This window comes from Bombina bombina, chromosome 1, assembly GCF_027579735.1.
Source record: "Bombina bombina isolate aBomBom1 chromosome 1, aBomBom1.pri, whole genome shotgun sequence".
Classification (NCBI taxonomy): domain Eukaryota; kingdom Metazoa; phylum Chordata; class Amphibia; order Anura; family Bombinatoridae; genus Bombina; species Bombina bombina.
In genome coordinates this window covers 444418157-444440417 of record NC_069499.1, presented here as the reverse complement: position 1 = coordinate 444440417, position 22261 = coordinate 444418157, and the positions used below count along the sequence as shown (strand labels likewise).

The following is a 22261-nucleotide window of genomic DNA, read 5'->3' as shown; positions in this document are numbered from 1 at the left end:
TCTGCTAAGATCATAGAAAACGCAGGCAGATTCTTCTTCTAATGCTGCCTGAGAACAAACAGCACACTCCGGTGCCATTTAAAATAACAAAATTTTGATTGAAGAAATAAACTAAGTTTAAAAACACCACAGACCTCTCACAACGACCTATCTTTAGTTAGGTTGCAAGAGAATGACTGGGTATGGCATGTGAGGGGAGGAGCTTTATAGCAGCTCTGCTTGGGTGATCCTCTTGCAACTTCCTGTTGGGGAAGAGATATAATCCCATAAGTAATGGATGACCCGTGGACTGACTACACTTAACAAGAGAAATACTACTTGTCTTGTGTGTGCCTAGAACTTGTGATGTTGAGTACAACAGAAAGCAAATCTATCTAACCCAAATAGCAAGTTCTTCTGCAGTTTGATATTATAATTCACAACATACAGAGACAACTCCTGACCAATCGCACAACACAGGTGGTATTTTCAGTAGAGATTTGTCTCTGTGTGTGCACGCAGTGAGAGAGAAATAAGGAGAGAAGATAATGAGGTCTGCTTTACCATTTTGATTGGGTTGTAGGTTCAATTAGCATAGAGCTATTTCATATACAAAACATACCTAAAGGAACAATTTCCCCTACATTGGAAACTGTATCTGGTATAACATGTCATTTGAAACACTTTAAGGGGAAAACACTTTTACAGTAAACTGTCACTTTAACATTGAGTGAACTAGCAATTTGTTTCCCCCGGCAGGCAAAAGTTACATTTTTGCATAAAATATGGTTATCACATGAGTTTAAAGCATTGGAATTAGTACTTTTTTTCCCCCAAATCAGGTGAGATATATTCTAGTCCTTTATCCACCTCCTCTCATACCACACATATTAAATACTGTTTTTTATATTTTTGGTTTTGCTCCTATAATTAGAACAGATTTTCTACATATTTTTAATTCTGCTACATCTAGCTAGCTACCCAATATGGATTTTTTTTAAGTAGTTCTCAGGTGATACAGCTAGAATGTTTATCTTTAATGAGATCATACTATCAAGGTTTGTCAATACAGGTACCATAAAATGTATTATTTATTTTTTGGCTACCACTTCTAAAACTTTATTAAAAGGGATATTGTGTTCATAAAATAGAAACATTTAAAAGGAATATAAAAGGTCAAAATTAAACGTTCATCATACACATAGAGCACACAATTATTATTATTATCAGTTATTTGTAGAGCGCCAACAGATTCCGCAGCGCTAATTGTAAACTACTACAATTGTAAACTACTTTCCAATTCACTTGTCAAAATGTAAACAATTATTTTTGTATGCACACTTTGAGGCACTAGCTCCTACTGAGCATGCCAAGAATATACAGTACATACGTATATGCAATTTATGATTTGATTATGGCTGTTGCATTATGCAGGTGGGAAGGAAAATTTAACTAACTGAAATTGTCAAAAAAATATCTATGCCTTAGCATTGTCTTTTATTATGCATTTATAATTTGTTATGTATTTGTTTATTATATAATTATACTGTACTTAAAGGTCCTTTAAATGTAAAAAAAAAATATGGTTTGGCTGAAATTAAAAAAAAAAAAAAAAAAAAAAAAATGGGAGTTAACCCAAAAGTTTCTTTCATGATTCAGAAAGAATATACAATATCGAACAACTTTCCAATTAATTTCTATTGTCAAATTTGCTTCATTATCTTGTTATCCATTTGTAAAACGAATAACATTGCACTGCTGGCAGATACTGAAAACATCACAAGAGACTAATGTGTGCAGGCACCAATAAGCAACTAGTTCCACTAGTATAGGATACATGCCTATTCCTTTTCAACAAGGAATACAAAGAGAACGAAGCAAATTTGAAAACAGAAGTTAATATAAAAGTAACTCCTAAAGCTCATTGATTGGAGAATCCCCTAAGCTATACTGGTAAAGAAAGACACACCTCTGCGAGCCCTACAAAGAAATGAATAGGCATGAAAAGAAAAACAATCAACTACATTGTTCCTTTAAAGTGAAGGTCCATTTTGATGATTAGTGCCCGGATTTTAATAAACCTATTAAAAACAAGGGCACTTTAATTCATCAAAATTGCCATTTCACCGTTTTCCTTCAAAAACTTACCTTTTAATCCTGGCAGACGCTCCAGCACTTCCTCCGCAAGCCGTCTTCGCAGGGTCCAAAATGACGAATCCGGCTTCCTCCAATCACAGCGTTGCATCAGGCCAAGATTCCCCCAGGAGGGGAGCTGTGATTGGAGGAAGACTGATTCGTCCTTTCTGACGTCTGCAGAGGCTTCCAACAGCCGGGGGAATCGCTGGAGTGCATTCAGGATTAAAAGGTACGTTTTTGAAGAAAACAGTGAAATGTCAATTTTGATTAATTAAAGTGCCCTTGTTTTTAATAGGTTTATTAAAATCCGGGCACTAATTCATCAAAATGGACCTTCACTTTAAGGTAAGAAAAAATCCAAAAAAAAAATAAGTTTTCAAAGATAAGAAATATGAAGGGCTCAAACAGAAAACCCAAATGTCTCTACAAATTACATAACCTTACAGAGAGACAAAATTCAAACCAAATATGTGCACAAATGCATTGCATTTATGTACGAAGTATTTCAGCACTCCGCCATGTATCTGCAAAAAAAAGCATTTTGTAAATGTTTTCAGTTTTAGTTATAGCTTATTATTGTGTTAGGCAAATTTATTACATATGTTTTGTGCTCCGTCAAACCCTGCACCTGCTAAGAGAGCCAGCGGCAGCTAATCAAGTTACTGTTGAAATCAGGGCTTCCTTAAAAGTATAGGAAACTCAAAAAAAAAAAAAAAAAACCCGTTTAAACTGAAGATCGTAACAAGACAAAGGGCTCGATTTATTGAATGCAAGGAGAATTATCTGTGTAATTCTGTGTGTTCTCCTCACCACTCCTTTAGAGAAGCATATCTGTGCACTCAAATTTATATTTAAAAAAAAAAAATCCATAGGAGAGCCAAGGAGAACGAAAGATACATTTCTTTAGTCGGATTGGTATATGAGCCTTATTTATAATTGATAATAAGCAACTATTCTCCATGTAAGTCATATATAAACCAATAGAATTATTCATACAGCCCCCCTAGTAGCTTTGTTAATGCCCCTCTTCAACAAACTGTCATGGGGAAGAAGAAAAAAAAAAAAAAAAAGAAGGATCTACATTTCATTGTTTTTGTGCTTCTTTTATATTATTTTTTTGCCCCAATAGATATAATTTTTGCGCTCCATTATATATTTTTTGCATTCCAATATAAATTATTATTTTGCTCCAATAAACATTATTATTGCGCTTTGTAGATATTATTTATGCACCATGTAGAGCCCTTTTTTTTTATGACCTTGCTTCTACAACTAGTATAGAATAGATTTCTAAAGCTGTTCTCCATAGTAGCTATGAAGAACTTTAAAGCACACATTTGCAGAACTTTCAGTCCTCTAGAGTCTATAGGACAATATATAATATAACCCTTTTTTGCCAGCACATGTTCTCCTAGAAGAATGGGAACAGAGTAGGAGAAAAGCAATGATAAATCGAGCCCAAATAATAGATCAAACACCTCCTTTATAATCTTTCCATACCCACCGTAGGACTCATGAGAGTCCTATCACGGCGGTCTACCTAGGTAGGAGTCGAGTCCGCCATCTTTATTAATGCGCATGTATATTAGCCATATGCAATGTCACCAACTGAGCTAAGGCAGATGGAATAGGACCAAAGAATTCTTCATTTCATTAATATAGCATTCTATGAGCGAGTTGGTGGAGCTCCATGTAAGTAATGAAAAATATTATGGGACATATTTTAATAATATAATTTATGAAGTAATTATATTGAAAACCTAATTATTTATAAACACAGCTAACCTAAAAATAAATAGAATACAACAAATTAATAGAATAGCGACATTCTTTAATGTCATTTTATTGCATTTAATTCTTGTGTCTTATTATAAATAAAATTATGGCTGATATGCATTGTATTTAAGCAAGTGCAGTATAGCACAGAGTCATGAATATTTAAATCCCATGCTAATTAGGTTAAAAAAAAGTGATTAGCCGGTCAAATTTCGGGAGGAACCTCCTCTTTTCAGGGCTGTCTTGTACAACGATTTTACGAGATCTTTTAAATTAAAGATATTACATTTAAAAGCTTTGCTTTATAAAATAAGTAGGTTAGTTTATCTGCTTATGTTAATATAAAACAGAATATGTGCTTTGATGATGTACAGGAATGTAGTATTTTCTAATCCTTTAAAGGCAGATGAAACTCAAAATTTGTCTTTCATGATTTAGCGAATACAATTTTAAACAACTTTCCAATTTACTTCTATTATCTAATGTACTTTGTTGAAGTTGCAGCAATGCACTACTGGAAGCTAGCTGAACACAACAGGTGAGCCAATAGAATGAAGCATATATGTGCAGTCACCAATAAGCAGCTCCTGAGCCTACCTAGGTATCCTTTTCATCAAATGATACCAAGAGAACAAACCAAATTACATAACAGAAGTAAATTGAAAAGATGTTTAAAATCACATGCTCTATCTGAAAAATGAAAGAAAAAAAAATTGGGTTTCATGTCACTCTAAAAAACCCACATGCCAGAGCACCTTAAACAATAGGTCTCATGAAAAAAGGGTGCTGCATTCAGCAGATTTAAATGCGCAAGGCATGATGTTTATTGTAGTTCCCATGACAATTACAATTCTCACCACACCGTGCAACTCCTCCTGGTCATTAACCTCTCATTTCATTGCAAAGGATAATCTTCAACAGTCACCAGTCCAAGTCATCAAAGCTGGATTCTCAACTGTTTTACCACAACCCCACAAAACAGACTTTCATACTAACTTCCACTGTGCAGAGCAACACTACAGCTGCTCCAAAAGGCACACAAAGTTCTAATGCAAGGAAGATATACCCAAACAACCACCAAACTGTGTTAGCAGGGTAATTCATAGGACATATCAGATGAAAAATATATATATATACACAATTTTACACGTGCACAGCTCATCTTAACATCCCATTCCAGGAGCAGAACAAATTAATTTGTGTGGTGTAAAGAAGGTATACTTTCCATGTGATCTGTGTCCTTCTCTATTCCAGCAGGACTGTGCCCCTGTGCACAAAGCTAGGTCCATGAAGACAAGGCTTGATGAGTTTGGTGTGAAGAAACTTAATGGCCTGCACAAAGCCTAACCTCAACTACATTGAACACTTGCTAATTGCGAGCCAGACCTCTCGTCCAACATCAGTGCTTAACCTCACAAATGCTTATTTGGCTAAATGGGCACAGATCCCCCAAAAGACAAAGCTTTTACAGAAGAGGGGACAACTCCATATTAAATGTCCACAGAATTTTTTTCCAGCTGGGTGGCATTATAAAGTAGTTGAATGAGGGCAGTGTAATACTTTATACAATGTTAATATGTTCTGCTATCCAAAGCACAAAATCAGTTTCATAATTTAACAAATGTATGTATTGATTATCTGAGCAATAAACAAAGAATTTTAAATGTTGGCTGATATTAGCTACTTTTTGGCTTAAATTTTAGCAAGGTGGTCAGTAAAATCAGCCGGATGGTAAACACATTAAAAAGGTCCTGGGGTAAACACAGAGAGATATATATATATATATATATCTCTGAGTATACACATTGAGGCCTATTTATCAAAGCGTCAACTATGTTGCATTCGCGGGCATCAATACGCTCGCCAAACATCGCGGCCGCGGATCTGAATACGATCTCCTTATTTATAAAAAAAAGCCGTCAAGAACACGTGCGTCAAGTACGGTGTGAAGAGCATAGGACTGGTGTTAACTAACAGTCATCGTTGTTGCGGCTATTCTGGCTTTTCCCAACTTTATTTATACCATTTCAATACTGTCCACGAACAAGCACATTATTGCATATAGTGTAAATGTATTCTTTTTCTGAGCAGGACTAATTGCGAATATAGCAAGTAGCGACATATTTGGTGCAAACTGGAGAGTGAATTATTAGAATTCTTTTTAAGATTGGACATACATATTTTAGTATGTATATATACACACACATTATATATATATATATATATATATATATATATATATATATATATATATATATATATATTTTGCGTGTGTTATGTCAGAAGTATCTTGCAAACATATTTACATGTCCCGAAGTTCCTTTTTTTGTTCTAAACAATGTTGTCTCTCATATCTCTGTATTTATTTACACCACTACAGGTGGCCCTCGTTTTACAACGGTTCAATTTACACCGTTTCAGAATAACAACCTTTTTTCCAGTCATGTGACTGCTATTGAAAAGCATTGAGAAGCAGTGCATTTATTAAAATAGCCAGTAGGTGGAGCTGTTCGCTTGTGTTGCAGCAAAGCCAAGCAAGCTGAAATTAATCAGTTTAACCAGACCTGAGCTATCAAGCAGATTTCAAAGGAACAAAATCTTCCTGTCTATAAATCAGTCCAGATTGGAATGCATAGAAAGAACTGTTTGCCGAAAAATGCAAGTGAAGTCTGTGTTGTGCGATTATTTTATTAGGTTTATAATGGTGTTTAGCAAATGTTTTTGTTCATTTAACTTAGTTTAATTATATATTCTGTGTTGTGTGATTATTTTATTAGGTTTATAATGCTGTTTAGCATTTAAAGTCTTCATTTCAAAGCTTTAAAAATAATGTATTAGGTGTTACTTATGACAATTTTGAGAGGGGCCTGGAACCTAACTCCCTCACTTCCCATTGACTTACATTATAAACTGGGTTTCAATTTACAACGGTTTCAATTTACAACCATTCCTTCTGGAACCTAACCCCGGCGTAAACTGAGGGCTACCTGTATATGTATATATTGTAAATGTATTATTCTGAGCAGGAATAATTTCGAATATTAGAAATCTATGGCTATTTAAAGGGATAGGAAAGAGAAAATGTAAGTTGCACTAGTGGGAGCTAGCTGCTAATTGGTGCCTGCACATATTTGTCTCGTGTGGTTGGCTAAATAGATGTGTTCAGCAAGCTGCCAGTAGTGCAATGCTGTTCCTTCAGCAAAGGATAACAAGAGAATGAAGCAAATTTGATAATAGAAGTAAATTGGAAAGTTGTTTAAAATTGTATGTTCTATCCAAATCTTGAAATATTTTGGGGTTTCTTGTCCCTTTAAGAGCTAGGCCAGGTTTCTCTCTGCATCTGTCCAACCCATCCTGATTGTAATCTATTTTTAAAAACCACCCCCTTCACAGGTGTTATAAAATGGCCTGGCATATAAGATAGCATTTCTTACTGAAAAAGAAATTCAAGAGAAGGAAGAAATACACTGAACATATCATGACAGTAAAGAGGTTAATTTAATTTCTGCTGTATCTGAATCATGACAGTTTAAAAGTTAGGTGGGCTATCTCTCTGAGCTATCAGCTTAAGATTTTATTGAAACAAACATCAATTCGAATTTTAAAATCCTTGTCTAAAATATTACACTGTGTGTCCTAATGTCAGCATCAATGTTTATATTTAATACTAATTTCCCATATACATACTTTCAAAGTATAATACACAATGTAACAAATGGCGCTTACATGTTCTGATGAGTGATCAATGACAGAAGTATCAAGCAATTTGATTTGTTAGTGATAGTTTATAATGTATATTTGAATCAGATTGGCTGATGTCATAAATCATGCGATAATGCATATTCCAATCAAAAGTGGTGGAAAAATTCACTAGTGTGTGGGTTATTTAGGAGTTTGCATCATAATTGGTGTGAAAAGTGTTGCGTCAAATATGGCGCGAAGTAGAGAGTGGGACTTGTATTACATGGCACACATAGATTTTTTCAAAAAAATAAAAAGGAAGTTAGCTAAATTATGTTTTGTATTTATTTCTATTTTTATCTCTATATCTATTAGTGCGACAAGTTTGGGGAAAAACTTTGCACCAAATATGTAGAAATAATATTGTCCCCCCAGAGGCAGAACTTTTATTCACTTTCTGCGATTAAATTTTTTTTAGTGAAAATTTTTCTGCAGGTTATTTTTAAATATAATTCAATTTTAAATTAGACAGTTACAGTAAAGCACCTGTTCAGTTGCAAAGTGTTGATTAACTGGAGAATAAAGCAATTTTTAAAGTTTAATATATTGCAGCAGTTGAAAATTGGATTGCAAATTAGCTGCAGACAAAAAAATAAATTGTATTATCTTGAATAAAATTGTTTCCTTTTCACTTGGTCTAACATAGAAATGTAGTAATAAAAAAGGTGCATTGATCATAAGAACGTCTTACATTCATAAAAACAGCTTTGCAGACTGGGGGAAGGCTAGGGGGTCGGGTTTGAAAAAAATCTTAAAGCCAGACAACATTCAATGTGCTGCTGCTTTGCATCTCTACTGCATATTTGACTGTTCACTTCAAACAGCACATTGTTGTGGATGCGCTGTGTTAAGGAAAACTTGCACAGTGCAGCCAGAGCAAAGCTCTGTTTGAAGAGAACAGCCTGATGTGGAGCAGCACTGCAAAGTGAAAGCACTAACAGTTCCTGCATATGTCCTGTTCTTTCTGCAGACATGATGCATTTTCTGCAATGACATCTCAGATCACTGCATGTTCTGTCATGGGGATTGTCCCCTTGATTTGTAATGAGAGACAAAGTTGTAGCATAATCCATCAGTAGTAATGTATTTTTCATTTTTATCTCTATATCTTACTAGTGCACCAAATGTGGAGCAATAATATGGTTTGATTTTTGAAGGGTATACATATTTAATAGTTTGTAATTGACGTTTAATAGGGGACATGCTTCACTCTCCTCACAGCATCGAACATAAGATTTCAGTGTTTTCCGATTCCCATTGACTACTATAGCATCCGCGACCTCAAGGGTGGCGGATTGAAAACTAGGTACGCTGCGTCGAATAAGACGCGAGTGTAACTATTCATTTTTTGATAACTTCTTGACAGCTTCAAATTGTGTTGAATAGGAGGGCGAATACACAGAATTACGCTTAAATTCAACAGGTTTTCTAGTCGCATCCATCTGCGTCGAATTGAGACCGGCGAATCATGTGTTACATCACAAAATTCAAATTATTCCGATCTTGATGCTTTGATAACAACGGCGCATCAATATCGCGACAACTACGACGCGGAATTCAAGCGCATTTTCAGTTGACACTTTGATAAATAGGCCTCATTGTGTGCATGTGATTTTATGAACCAAAGCAAATGCTACATACATGCTCCATCACTGAAACAATCATAACTTTTACAAGAAGCATTTCTGGTGTATGATTAAAGCATTACAATTACAGTATGGCTTTACAAACATATATCAAAATTAGAAGGCAGCAAGACAGAGCAGCAAGCTATAAATTTTAGGAGCAAGTGAAGGGTTTTTATTGTTTGGGGGTAGAGGAACCCGTGTAAACTTTTGAGAATCTGAGGATTTCTGTCTCCTGCAAATTGTCAAGCTCTGCATCACAGTGAAATTAAAAAGACCCTAGTTAAAGTTTACTTTGTTTAATGTTTAAAAAGATTACCTTGTATTTAAGCCTCTGCAGAATGCCCCCTTATTTTAGTTCTTTTGACAGACTTGCAAAAAAGCCAATCAGTGCTGACTCATAACTCCACAGGAATGAGCACAATGTTAGCTATATGACACACAAACTAGTACAATGCACTGAGATAAGAGGCAGCCTTCAATGTCTTAGAAATTAGCATATTAGACTACCTAGGTTTAGCTTTCAACAAAGAATACCAAGAGAATAGAGCAAATTTGATGATAAAAGTAAATTGGACAGTTGTTTAAAATTGCATGCCCTATCTGGATCATGTAAGTTTAATTTTTTACTAAACTGTCCCTTTAAATAATCATTTCAACATTTTAAAACAATGCTAGAATTAGGCATGTCACAAATGCCAATACATGTTGGCAAATCCCTGTTTAGCAACTCTTCCAAACAGATATAAAAGTGACAAGCTGAAAAATAAACGCTGCTTACTGCGAAACAGGTCAACTCTAGGATATACATAGCTACTATATGCTAGTCCACCTCACTTCTAGTTTTTTTTGCATACTAACTAGAATCTTAACTGGTTTATATTTTTAAAAAAAAAAAAAAAAAAAAAAAAAGTTATTGTGTATACAAATTCATTGTCTTTGACCATCAACAGAGCTGTAGGCGTTAATCTTATCAGCCAGTGAGCAATCTGTCTAAATGGATGATATGGGCACATGCATGCACTTTAATCAATTGAAACAATGTGTTAAATATTTTTCATGAAGAGTAAGTTATAAAAAGGGACAGTTCGCCCAAAAATGTTCTCCCCTTTAAATTATTCTGAATGATCCTTTTTACCTGCTAGAGTGTATTCAATTGGATACAAGTAGCTCCTTTACTCATATTTCAGCATTTGAAATAGCTGATTTAGCCTGTGGTATAGCCACCTATACTGAAAGTTTTGATACTAGAGTATATGCTATTGACAAGCCTAAGTAAACACAGCCAGCAGAAGTTACACTCTCAGTGGGATGCAGGATAGTTAAAGGGCCATTATACACTCATTTTTTCTTTGCATAAATGTTTTGTAGATGATCTATTTATAAAGACCATAAAGTTGTTGTTTTTTTTTTTTAAAAAAATATATATTTTTGCTTATTTTTAAATAACATTGCTCTGATTTTCAGACTCCTAACCAAGAACCAAAGTTTTATTTGAATACCGTCAGCTACCTTCTCCAGCTTGCTCCTGTTTGTGTAAAGGGTCTTTTCATATGCAAAAGAAGGGGGAGAGGGGAGTGTCTTATTTCCCACTTGCAGTGGGCTTTCCAACTTCCTTTTCAACAGAGCTAAACTGAAAGCTTCTAAGTACGTTTTTAAACCATTTTATACTGGATTTTTATATCAGTATCTGTGCATCTTATTCTTTATAGTAGTGTCTATTACATGCAGTTATATGAAAAGGAGTGTATACTGTCCCTTTAAGTAATAAAATGAGAATTGTCCATTGTTCTCTCTATATATTGAGCTTTGGTGTTCCAGACAAATATAAGATAAGGAAGCAATGGTGTGGACACAAAATTATAACATAATGAGATCTGATATCACCTTTAAGTTCAACCCATTGTAATAGGCTATGGTTTCAAAGCACAAAACCAGCTACTTCATATACACACATAAGCATGAAAATGCAATTTCTTAAATATTTTATACTCTGCAGTAGGTATAAACAAGTTATTTAAAATACATTAATGGAAAAACAATTTTACAGTGTACTGTTCCTTTAACTTGTTATAACACGGTTGTTTCATATGCATCACACACATGCTACATTGATCTACAGACACAAACCAAGACCGGTCTAAAATGGCCAAACTAGAAGGCATATCCAAAATACACATTCATCGCACCATCTCTGTTTGCATCTGACAGTCTCATATACAATTTATTGTGCTTATTTCACTTTAGTAATACTTTACTTGTCATGTATCACATCAACAGATATTTAAATATGGTATTTTGGACAGCATGGTAACAACTGTTTTCTTATATAGTTCTATTAACCAATACAATTGTAAACAAGGAATATTTTTTTTTTTATCATGGTGCACTAGCTTCCTACTTACAGATTGCACTTTACTTGCGAGTTGACAAAACATGAATTATTGTGTATGTAAAAGTTTGCAAATACTGACAACCACCATTGGACAAAGCAGAGAAAGAGCATTTTAAAACAATTGATGTGTTAAGGCAGTGGCGTATTTAGGTTTTGTTCTCCCCTAGGCACTCAAAATTTCAGCATTAGCACCGAGACCCCTACAGCATAATACTTTCGGGGATACATTGGCTTAGCATCTTTTTATGTTTGAGGAACAAGAAGGTGAACCACTCTCACATTATGGCCACTTGTACATAGGTTTTCAGAGTAGGAAACCTGCTAAATGGGATGCAGCAGAAACTACATTAGGAGAGGCCATGGTCACAAATATTATTATTTAATATTTTGTTATTTCATTACTTGGATAAGGAACTGACAGCTTAATGTAAAAAGACACCAATTAAAAACTTGTGGGGGGTTCTAATTTATTTTTGTTCATATATAATAGCTAAATGTTACAAAAATTCTATTTAGAAAGTTACTTTGAGGTCATGTAATTTTTTTATTTTAAAGACCTCCAAAACATTTAAAGAAACACATTAAATTGACTAGCGAGGCCTTAAGCCATGCAGCACAGGAGGCTGTAATCTTAGTTTCAGTATCAGGGTGAAGAGCTCACAAATCACGGCCATGCAATTTCATGCTATGCATTTCTTTAGGAACAGGGGTCACCAGAAAACATGCAGTGTTGAGTGTAGGCAACAGAGAGAAAAAGGAAATGAGGTAGACGGTGATAAGGGGGGGGGGGGCTGATAGTGACCGCACTTTACAACCCTTACTGTGCCAGAGATCTTCCTATAGAAGTGAGCACGGACTGGATGGACTGCTGAATCCGGTGACATTCACACTTACCCCAATGTTGTGTTATTGACAGAGGATTCAAGAGGCATCAGTAGCAGAAGTAGGAGGGCGAGATAAGACAGCATCCAGCGCACCAAGCTAAAGTTTTGGTGCGGCTGGCAGCAGAAAGCAGTTGTCAGTCTAGGTAGGTGTGGGGCACCTATGGGTGTCTTGGGGGCTCCAAACCAGGGCATAATGGCCTAAATTCAATTCGGCAGAGACACCCTGGCTTGTCAAATCTGCCACCCTTGTCACTCACAGCCTTGTTGGCCTAGGCCATAAAACACCCCTGAATTAAAGTTTTAAACCTACTATACATTCTTAGACAACAACTAAAATACAGTGTTCAAAAACATAATTTATGTAAGAACTTACCTGATAAATTAATTTATTTCATATTGGCAAGAGTCCAAGAGCTAGTGACGTATGGGAATATACATTCCTACCAGGAGGGGCAAAGTTTCCCAAACCTCAAAATGCCTATAAATACACCCCTACCACACCCACAATTCAGTTTAACGAATAGCCAAGAAGTGGGGTGATAAGAAAGGAGCGAAAGCATCAACAAGGAATTGGAATAATTGTGCTTTATACAAAAAAAAAATCATAGCCACCACAAATAGGGTGGGCCACATGGACTCTTGCCAATATGAAAGAAATGAATTTATCAGGTAAGTTCTTACATAAATTATGTTTTCTTTCATGTAATTGGCAAGAGTCCATGAGCTAGTGACGTATGGGATAGCAAATTCCCAAGATGTGGAACTCCACGCAAGAGTCACTAGAGAGGGAGGGATAAAAATAAAGACAGTCAATTCTGCTGAAAAAAAGAATCCACAACCCAAATCAAAAGTTTTCATCTTTATAATGAAAAAAACTGAAAATATAAGCAGAAGAATCAAACTGAAACAGCTGCCTGAAGAACTTTTCTACCAAAAACTGCTTCTGAAGAAGAGAAAACATCAAAATGGTAGAATTTAGTAAAAGTATGCAAAGAAGACCAAGTTGCTGCTTTTGCAAATCTGATCAACAGAAGCTTCATTCTTAAAAGCCCAGGAAGTAGAAACTGACCTAGTAGAATGAGTCGTAATCCTCTGAGGCGGTGATTTACCCGACTCCAAATAAGCATGATGAATCAAAAGCTTTAACCAAGACGCCAAAGAAATGGCAGAAGCCTTCTGACCTTTCCTAGAACCAGAAAAGATAACAAATAGACTAGAAGTCTTTCTGAAATCTTTAGTAGCTTCAACATAATATTTCAAAGCTCTAACCACATCCAAAGAATGCAAAGATCTTTCCAAAGAATTCTTAGGATTAGGACACAACGAAGGGACAACAATTTCTCTACTAATGTTGTTGGAATTCACAACTTTAGGTAAAAATGTAAATGAAGTCCGCAAAACCGCCTTATCCTGATGAAAAATCAGAAAAGGAGACTCACAAGAAAGAGCAGATAATTCAGAAACTCTTCTAGCAGAAGAGATGGCCAAAAGAAACAATACTTTCCAAGAAAGTAATTTAATGTCCAGAGAATGCATAGGTTCAAACGGAGGAGCCTGTAAAGCCCTCAAAACCAAATTAAGACTCCAAGGAGGAGAAATTGGCTTAATGACAGGCTTGATACGAACCAAAGCCTGAAAACAATGAATGTCAGGAAGATTAGCAATTTTTCTGTGAAACAGAACAGAAAGAGCAGAGATTTGTCCTTTCAAGGAACTTGCAGACAAACCTTTATCCAAACCATCCTGAAGAAACTGTAAAATTCTAGGAATTCTAAAAGAATGCCAAGAGAATTTATGAGAAGAACACCATGAAATGTAAGTCTTCCAAACTCGGTAATAAATCTTTCTAGACACAGATTTGCGAGCCTGCAACATAGTATTAATCACTGAGTCAGAGAAACCTCTATGACTAAGCACTAAACGTTCAATCTCCATACCTTCAAATTTAATGATTTGAGATCCTGATGGAAAAATGGACCTTGAGATAGAAGGTCTGGCCTTAACGGAAGTGGCCAAGGTTGGCAACTGGACATCCGAACAAGATCCGCATACCAAAACCTGTGTGGCCATGCTGGAGCCACCAGCAGTACGAATGAACGTTCCATTATGATTTTGGAAATCACTCTTGGAATTATCAACCTGCTTATCTCTTTCCGCCTCTAGTTCTTCTTCCAAGGAAGTGACAGCGCATCCACTGCTTCCGCCTGAGGATCCCTGGGAAGTTCCCGGTTTAGATGAGAAGCCATCAGATCTATTTCTGGAAGCCCCCACATCTGAACAATCTGAAGAAACACATCTGGGTGAAGAGACCATTCTCCCGGATGTAAAGTCTGGCGCCCGAGATAATCTGCTTCCCAATTGTCTATACCTGGGATATGGACCGCAGAGATTAGACAAGAGCTGGATTCCGCACATGCAAGTATCCGAGATACTTCTTTCATAGCTTGAGGACTGTGAGTCCCACCTTGATGATTGACATACGCCACGGTTGTGACATTGTCTGTCTGAAAACAAATAAACGGTTCTCTCTTTAGAAGAGGCCAAAACTGAAGAGCTCTGAGAATCACACGGAGTTCCAAAATATTGATTGGTAATCTCGCCTCTTGAGATTTCCAAACCCCCTGCGCTGTCAGAGAGCCCCAGAAAGCTCCCCAACCTGAAAGACTTGCATCTGTTGAAATCACAGTCCAGATTGGACGAACAAAAGAGGCCCCCTGGACCAAACGGTGGTGATCTAACCACCAAGTCAGAGATAGTTGAATATTGGGATTTAAGGATATTGTGATATCTTTGTATAATCCCTGCACCATTGGTTCAGCATACAAAGCTGAAGAGGTCTCATGTGAAAACGAGCAAAGCACTTAACTTTGGTAGAACCGACATCAAGCAGCAGCATTCCAGAAGTAGATTCTGATACAGGGTCAGATTGGGACATCTTGCAATATGTAACAGAAAAAAGAACATATAAAGCAAAATTATCAATTTCCTTATATCACAATTTCAGGAATGGGAAAAAATGCAAACAGAATAAGCCTCTGGAAACCAGAAGCAAAAATACATGAAGACTTAAATAAGGTCAAAAGTCTGACGCCAAGTATGACGCCCACAACTGACAAAATATTTTTTGGCGCCAAAAACGTCTGCAACAAACACGAGCGTCATAGATGACGCAACTACGTGAAAAAAATTTGGCGCCAAGTAAGATGCCGGAAATGACAAAAATATGTCAACAAACGTAATTCTCTTGCCAAAAAAGTCTTGCGCCAAAAATTACGCAATCAATTATAGCATTTTGCGCACCCACGAGCCTAACAGCCCGCAATTTGGAAAGAAAGTCAATTTTGAAAAATTTCAGGTAAGAACTTTTTTTTTTTTTTTTTTTTTTTTTTTTATATGTGCATTTCCCAAAATGAAACTGACAGTCTGTAAAAAAGGAAATATACTGATAAACCTGAATCATGGCAAATATAAGTACAGTACAAACATTATATTTAGAACTTTACATTTAAAGTGCCAAACCATAGATAAGAGTGTCTTAAATAAAGGAAAACATACTTACCAAAATACACTCATCTACATAAAGTAGATAGCCAAACCAGTACTGAAACGAGAATCAGCAGAGGTAATGGTATATGAGAGTATATCGTCGATCTGAAAAGGGAGGTAGGAGATGAATCTCTATGACCAATAACAGAGAACCTATGAAATAGATCCCCGTTAGGAAGACCATTGCATTCAATAGGTAATACTCCCTTTACAGGTCTCTGTCATTCACTGCACTCTGAGAGGAACCGGGCTTCAGCATGCTGAGAAGCGCATATCAACGTAGAAATCTAGCACAAACTTAATTCACCACCTCCATAGGAGGCAAAGTTTGTAAAACTGAATTGTGGGTGTGGTGGGGGATGTATTTATAGGCATTTTGAGGTATATTCCCATACGTCACTAGCTCATGGACTCTTGCCAATTACATGAAAGAAATTATAGTTGCATGACCCAGCTGTGTAACTAGCGCTGCTGACTGGTTCAGTAGCAGTTTCCAATCGGGACTAACAGTGCTCTGCGAGACCCAAGAGCCAGATGTACAAAAATAGGTGCTTGATAGGGAGATGGTACTAAATATTTTTCTATTATGTATATAAAAGGGCAACAGTTAAACATGTTAACCCCTTAATGACCACAATGTACCCTGTATGTCACTGGTCGTTAAGGGTTTTTTCAGAACATAAAAGCACAAGTCTAGCAAGAAGACGCTATTAATACCCTCCCTCCAGCAGGCTTTGTGGAATAGAGCAGTCTCAACGCTGGTGGCAAGACCGCACTATAAAACAATCAAGTCCCAAAAAAAGGCCAGTGACATACAGGGTACGTCGCTGGTCCTTAAGGGGTTAATTAAAAAAATAATAATAAGTTTGCATGAAAAAGGTTACGTTGACATTTAATGTGGAACTATAAAGAAGTGCACAACTGGGTCCGGCATTTTAATGACAAAAGTTCCTCTAACCAGTCAGAGCATTTTATTATTGACAGAATGACTATTTAATAAATGGATATGAGACTTTAAATCAGCATGAATTGTGAGGTACTGGAAACATTTTTAGGAACCAATAAAAAGGTTTTCTGTATATAATATATTTATATTAGTGCAACTAGTTAGCATCCATAATTCATATTCTAGGCCCCATGGCTCCCATATTTGTCTGCTCTGCATACACCTTAGTCTCTGTATAATGTTACATGCAAACACATACGTACACTTGCTGCATATACTATTACAAAAAAAAAAAAAAAAAAAAAAAAAACACATTCAACCCTGCACACAATCACACTCAAAAACATACTCTGTTAACATATGAAGTTACACACAAACATGACTTGCTCTACTGTCACTGATATTTTTCACATCCTATATTATAAAAGGCCAAGTGTTTGTCTGAAGCCGTCATGCGCAGTAGAGACAAACACTTGGCCTTGAGATAGGGAGCGCGAGGTACACAAACAGCTGTGAGGTCTGGGGAGCGCGAGGTAAGCTACTCAACAGCTGTGAGGTCTGCTGCGTGAGAAGCGGCCACACGCTCCCCAGACCTCACAGCTGTTTGTGGCCGACGGGAGCGTTGCGATGGGGGTGTGGCCTGGCGTCGCGAGGGGCGTGGCCGGGCGGGTGTTGCCGCAATGGGGCGTGGCCGGGCGGGGTCCCGCGATTTGAAGACAGAGCCAGAGAGGGAGCAGGAGAGGGGGGGAGAAGGGCCAAAGAGGGGGGGAGAGAGCCAAAGGGGGGGGAAGAGAGCCAAAGGGGGGGGAGCCAAAGAGAAGGGGAGGAGCCAAAGAGAAGGGGGGGAGCCAAAGAGAAGGGGGGGAGAGCCAAAGAGAAGGGGGGGAGAGCCAAAGAGAAGGGGGGGAGAGCCAAAGAGAAGGGGGGGAGAGCCAAAGAGAAGGGGGGGGGAGAGCCAAAGAGAAGGGGGGGGGGGAGAGCCAAAGAGAAGGGGGGGGGAGAGCCAAAGAGAAGGGGGGGGGGAGAGCCAAAGAGAAGGGGGGGGGAGAGCCAAAGAGAAGGGGGGGGAGAGCCAAAGAGAAGGGGGGGGGAGAGCCAAAGAGAAGGGGGGGGGAGAGCCAAAGAGAAGGGGGGGGGGAGAGCCAAAGAGAAGGGGGGGGGAGAGCCAAAGAGAAGGGGGGGGGAGAGCCAAAGAGAAGGGGGGGGGGAGAGCCAAAGAGAAGGGGGGGGGGAGAGCCAAAGAGAAGGGGGGGGGGAGAGCCAAAGAGAAGGGGGGGGGAGAGCCAAAGAGAAGGGGGGGGGAGAGCCAAAGAGAAGGGGGGGGGGAGAGCCAAAGAGAAGGGGGGGGGAGAGCCAAAGAGAAGGGGGGGGGGGAGAGCCAAAGAGAAGGGGGGGGGGAGAGCCAAAGAGAAGGGGGGGGGAGAGCCAAAGAGAAGGGGGGGGGAGAGCCAAAGAGAAGGGGGGGGGAGAGCCAAAGAGAAGGGGGGGGGAGAGCCAAAGAGAAGGGGGGGGAGAGCCAAAGAGAAGGGGGGGGAGAGAGAGCCAAAGAGAAGGGGGGGGAGAGCCAAAGAGAAGGGGGGGGGAGAGCCAAAGAGAAGGGGGGGGGGAGCCAAAGAGAAGGGGGGGGGGGGAGAGCCAAAGAGAAGGGGGGGGGGGAGAGCCAAAGAGAAGGGGGGGGGGGGAGAGCCAAAGAGAAGGGGGGGGTGGAGAGCCAAAGAGAAGGGGGGGTGGAGAGCCAAAGAGAAGGGGGGGTGGAGAGCCAAAGAGAAGGGGGGGTGGAGAGCCAAAGAGAAGGGGGGGGGAAGAGCCAAAGAGAAGGGGGGGGAGAGCCAAAGAGAAGGGGGGGGAGAGCCAAAGAGAAGGGGGGGAGAGCGAGCCAAAGAGGAAAAAGAGCCCAAAAAGGAGAGAGAGCCAAAGAGGGGGGGAGAGAGAGCCAAAGAGGGGGGAGAGAGAGCCAAGAGGGGGGAGAGAGAGCAAAGAGGGGGGGGGGAGAGAGCCAAAGAGGGGGGGGGGAGAGAGCCAAAGAGGGGGGGGGAGAGAGCCAAAGAGGGGGGGGGGAGAGAGCCAAAGAGGGGGGGAGAGAGCCAAAGAGGGGGGGAGAGAGAGAGAGCCAAAGAGGAGAGAGAGCAAAAGAGGGGAGAGAGCCAAAGAGGGGGGAGGAGAGCCAAAGAGGGGGGGAGAGAGCCAAAGAGGGGGGGGAGAGAACAAAAGAGGGGGGAGAGAGAGCAAAAGAAAGGAGGGAGAGAGCCAAAGAGGGGAGAGCGAGAGCAAAAGAGGGGAGAGAGAGAGCAAAGGAGAGGGGGGAGAGAAAGCAAAAGAGAGGGGGAAGAGAGAGCAAAAGAGAGGGGGGAGAGTGCAAGGGGTGGGACCCCTGTACTGCAAAAAATGGCCCGTGTACACGGGCTTTAGTACTAGTATAATCATAACCTATCACTTTTGCATATACAGTTACACACAACTTTCTCAACACACAGCTAACGTGACCTGTGTAGTCATATGCCTAGCTAGGCATCCAAACTGTTATACAGTCACCCATATCCTTCCACTTCTGCATTGAGTTACACATATGTGCAATACAGTAATCTTCATATGATCAGATACCCAGGTTACATACACCACTTATCAATATGTAACACAAACCCTACTTGCTGTGCATATAGTTACATATATTATGCACATAGACAGACAGATCACATATACCTCTTGACATTATGCTACACAGTGACAGTGATCCTGGCTGCTGTGTATATAGCTACATATAACAGGCATACAAACTGACACCCTGCTTGTTATTTAGCCACGCATAATTATATGCCCATTATGAATATACCTGTAGTTACATTTATTGTTCACATAAACAGCTACCCAGGCCCAGCTCATAAAATCATTTTGTGATTATGCTATATATACCTGCTGTGCATATAGTTACATATAGCATAAACAGATACCCCTGCTTACTATACACACATAGCCTGCCTGTTATGCATCTAGTTATAACATACATATAAACTGCCTGCTGTGCATATAGATAGTTACTTTTTTTCCTGCACATAAACAAATACCCAGCTTATATAGACATCTATACAGAGATCTATGCTGTCACCTGTAGCCTGCCTGTTCAGTATGTCCATTAGCACGTATGCCCAGCTTGTGCATCAGCTGTCACATACACCTGCGCACCCTCAGCACCTCCATGTCTTCCCCCAAAACCCCCCTATAACTCACCCACTTTCCCGCATGACATTGCTGTCCCCGCAGTCGCAGGCCCCCCCCAGCCTGGCTGCGGAACATGTTGAAGTCGTGGCCAGCATGTTCCCCGTGATTGAAGCACTCGGCACACAGGGACATGCAAGGGGAGATCCCACACGTCCGGCAGCGATAGGCCACGAAGTTGGCAGTCCACACCAGGCCACATAGTGTGGCGTTATCATATGAACGCACAGATAGACAGAAGTCCTCGAACTTGTCCCCTCCAGCCAGTAGACACTTGCACCACTCCAAGGCATCCGCTGTCTCTCCTGCGGGCTTGTCAACACTAAGCACTTCGTCCAGTAGCTCATTCAGCTGTTTAATTGCAATAGTTTTGTCCGGTTGTCTCAGCTCAACCTTTAGAAGGGCTGATGTGGCTTCCATATCCAGGTTAAGCGGCGGCACTGCCGCCATGTTGGTTTCTCGGGAGGGTTACTGGGGATTTACTTTTGTTGTTCCATACACAGGCCTTGCGTATTATCGCGAGACTTCTCAACTCCTCATCTGACAGACCTGTCACAAGTATCAGCAGCAATCCTGCAATAATATTATCCCAATATCCCTGTCATTTGCAGACCTAGTGCCTACTTCACTGATAACGTGAGAATTGTAGACGGTGTAGGTTTAAGCTAAAGAAAAAAACTACTTTTATATGTATTAGTTAATGTTATTTTTACTTCTAAATGTATTTCCAAAAGGAGAATGGAAAGTGTTTGTCAACGAATAGTTCTCCTGTATCAATTTGTATTGTCAACACTAATGTTTACTGTAACATTACTGGATGTACTCCAGTGTACATGGTTACAGAAAATGGAGCCACTCTTTTTACAAATAAACAACATATTCCTCATGCAGCATAACCACTATCAATATTAAATCTTAATTATATGCAGGGGAAAAAAATAACATTTCAAATATTCAATATGACCAAGAACGTAAAACGATGCAATTTAGCACAGTAGATTGTTACATTCCATATGAACTTTTAGCAACCGTTCTATAGCAGTCGTTCATTTAGAATAGCGTTCTTTGCCCTTCCTTTTGTAAACACTAGAATGCATTTGCATTTAAACCTGCTGCCTGCATATCTAGAAGTTGCTTGGCACCAGATTGGCATTGCTTCTGGCATTGGCACCAGATTGGTATGGCTTCTAGCATTTTTTAACTAATTCTTGAAAATACACCATATGGCCAAAAGTATGTGGACAAGCCTGGGAAGGCTTTCCACAAGATTTTGAAGTATATGTATGGGAATTTGTGTCCATTAGTCAAAAAGAGCATGTGTGAGTTTAGGCACTGATGATGTATAAGAAGGTCTGGCGTTTAATTTAATTCCAAAGATGTTCAATGGGGTTAAAGGGATAGTAAAGTCAAAACTAAACTTTCATGATTCAGATAGGGCATGCAATTCTAGACAACTTTCCAATTTACTTTTATCATCAAATTTGCTTTGTTCCCTTGGTGGTATTTTTGAAAAGCTAAACCTAGCTAGGCTCAAACTGATTTCTAAACAGTTGAAAACCGCCTCCTAGCTCAGAGCATTTTGAAAGTTTTTCACAGTTAGACTGTGCTAGTTCACATGTGTCATATAGATAACATTGTGCTCACTCCCGTGAAGTTATTTAGGAGTCTTCACTGATTGACTACACTGCATGTCTGTCAAAGGCACTTAGATAAGGAGGCTGTCTGCAAAGGCTTAGATACAAGGTAATCACAGAGGTAAAAAGTATATTAATATAATTGTGTTGGTTATACAAAAACGGGGAATGGGTAATAAAGGGATTATCCATCTTTTTAAATAAGAAAAAATTTGGTGTAGACTGTCCCTTTAAGGAACAGAACCAGTGGGAATTAAAGCTCAAAGATTATTCTTTAACATAATCTAAGGTCTTGTCATTACACGGTCCCCAAATCCTATGTGTTAGCTGCAGTGACTTTGTCTTTAGAATTACATAGAAACTGGTTATACTTGTGACACTAGAGA

The 22261-nt window shown here is 39.0% G+C and overlaps 1 protein-coding gene across 1 annotated transcript in view; it reads right to left on the bottom strand.

Annotated features, from left to right (window-relative positions):
* Window positions 1–20719, bottom strand: part of UBR3 (ubiquitin protein ligase E3 component n-recognin 3) — a 1090259-nt gene extending 1069540 nt beyond the window's left edge. Inside the window, 2 exon segments of the mRNA XM_053698420.1 lie at window positions 20254–20300; window positions 20302–20719. Coding sequence (XP_053554395.1) covers window positions 20254–20300; window positions 20302–20691 — 437 coding nt within the window. The 5' untranslated portion in view covers window positions 20692–20719.
* Between the last annotated feature and the right edge of the window lie 1542 nt (window positions 20720–22261).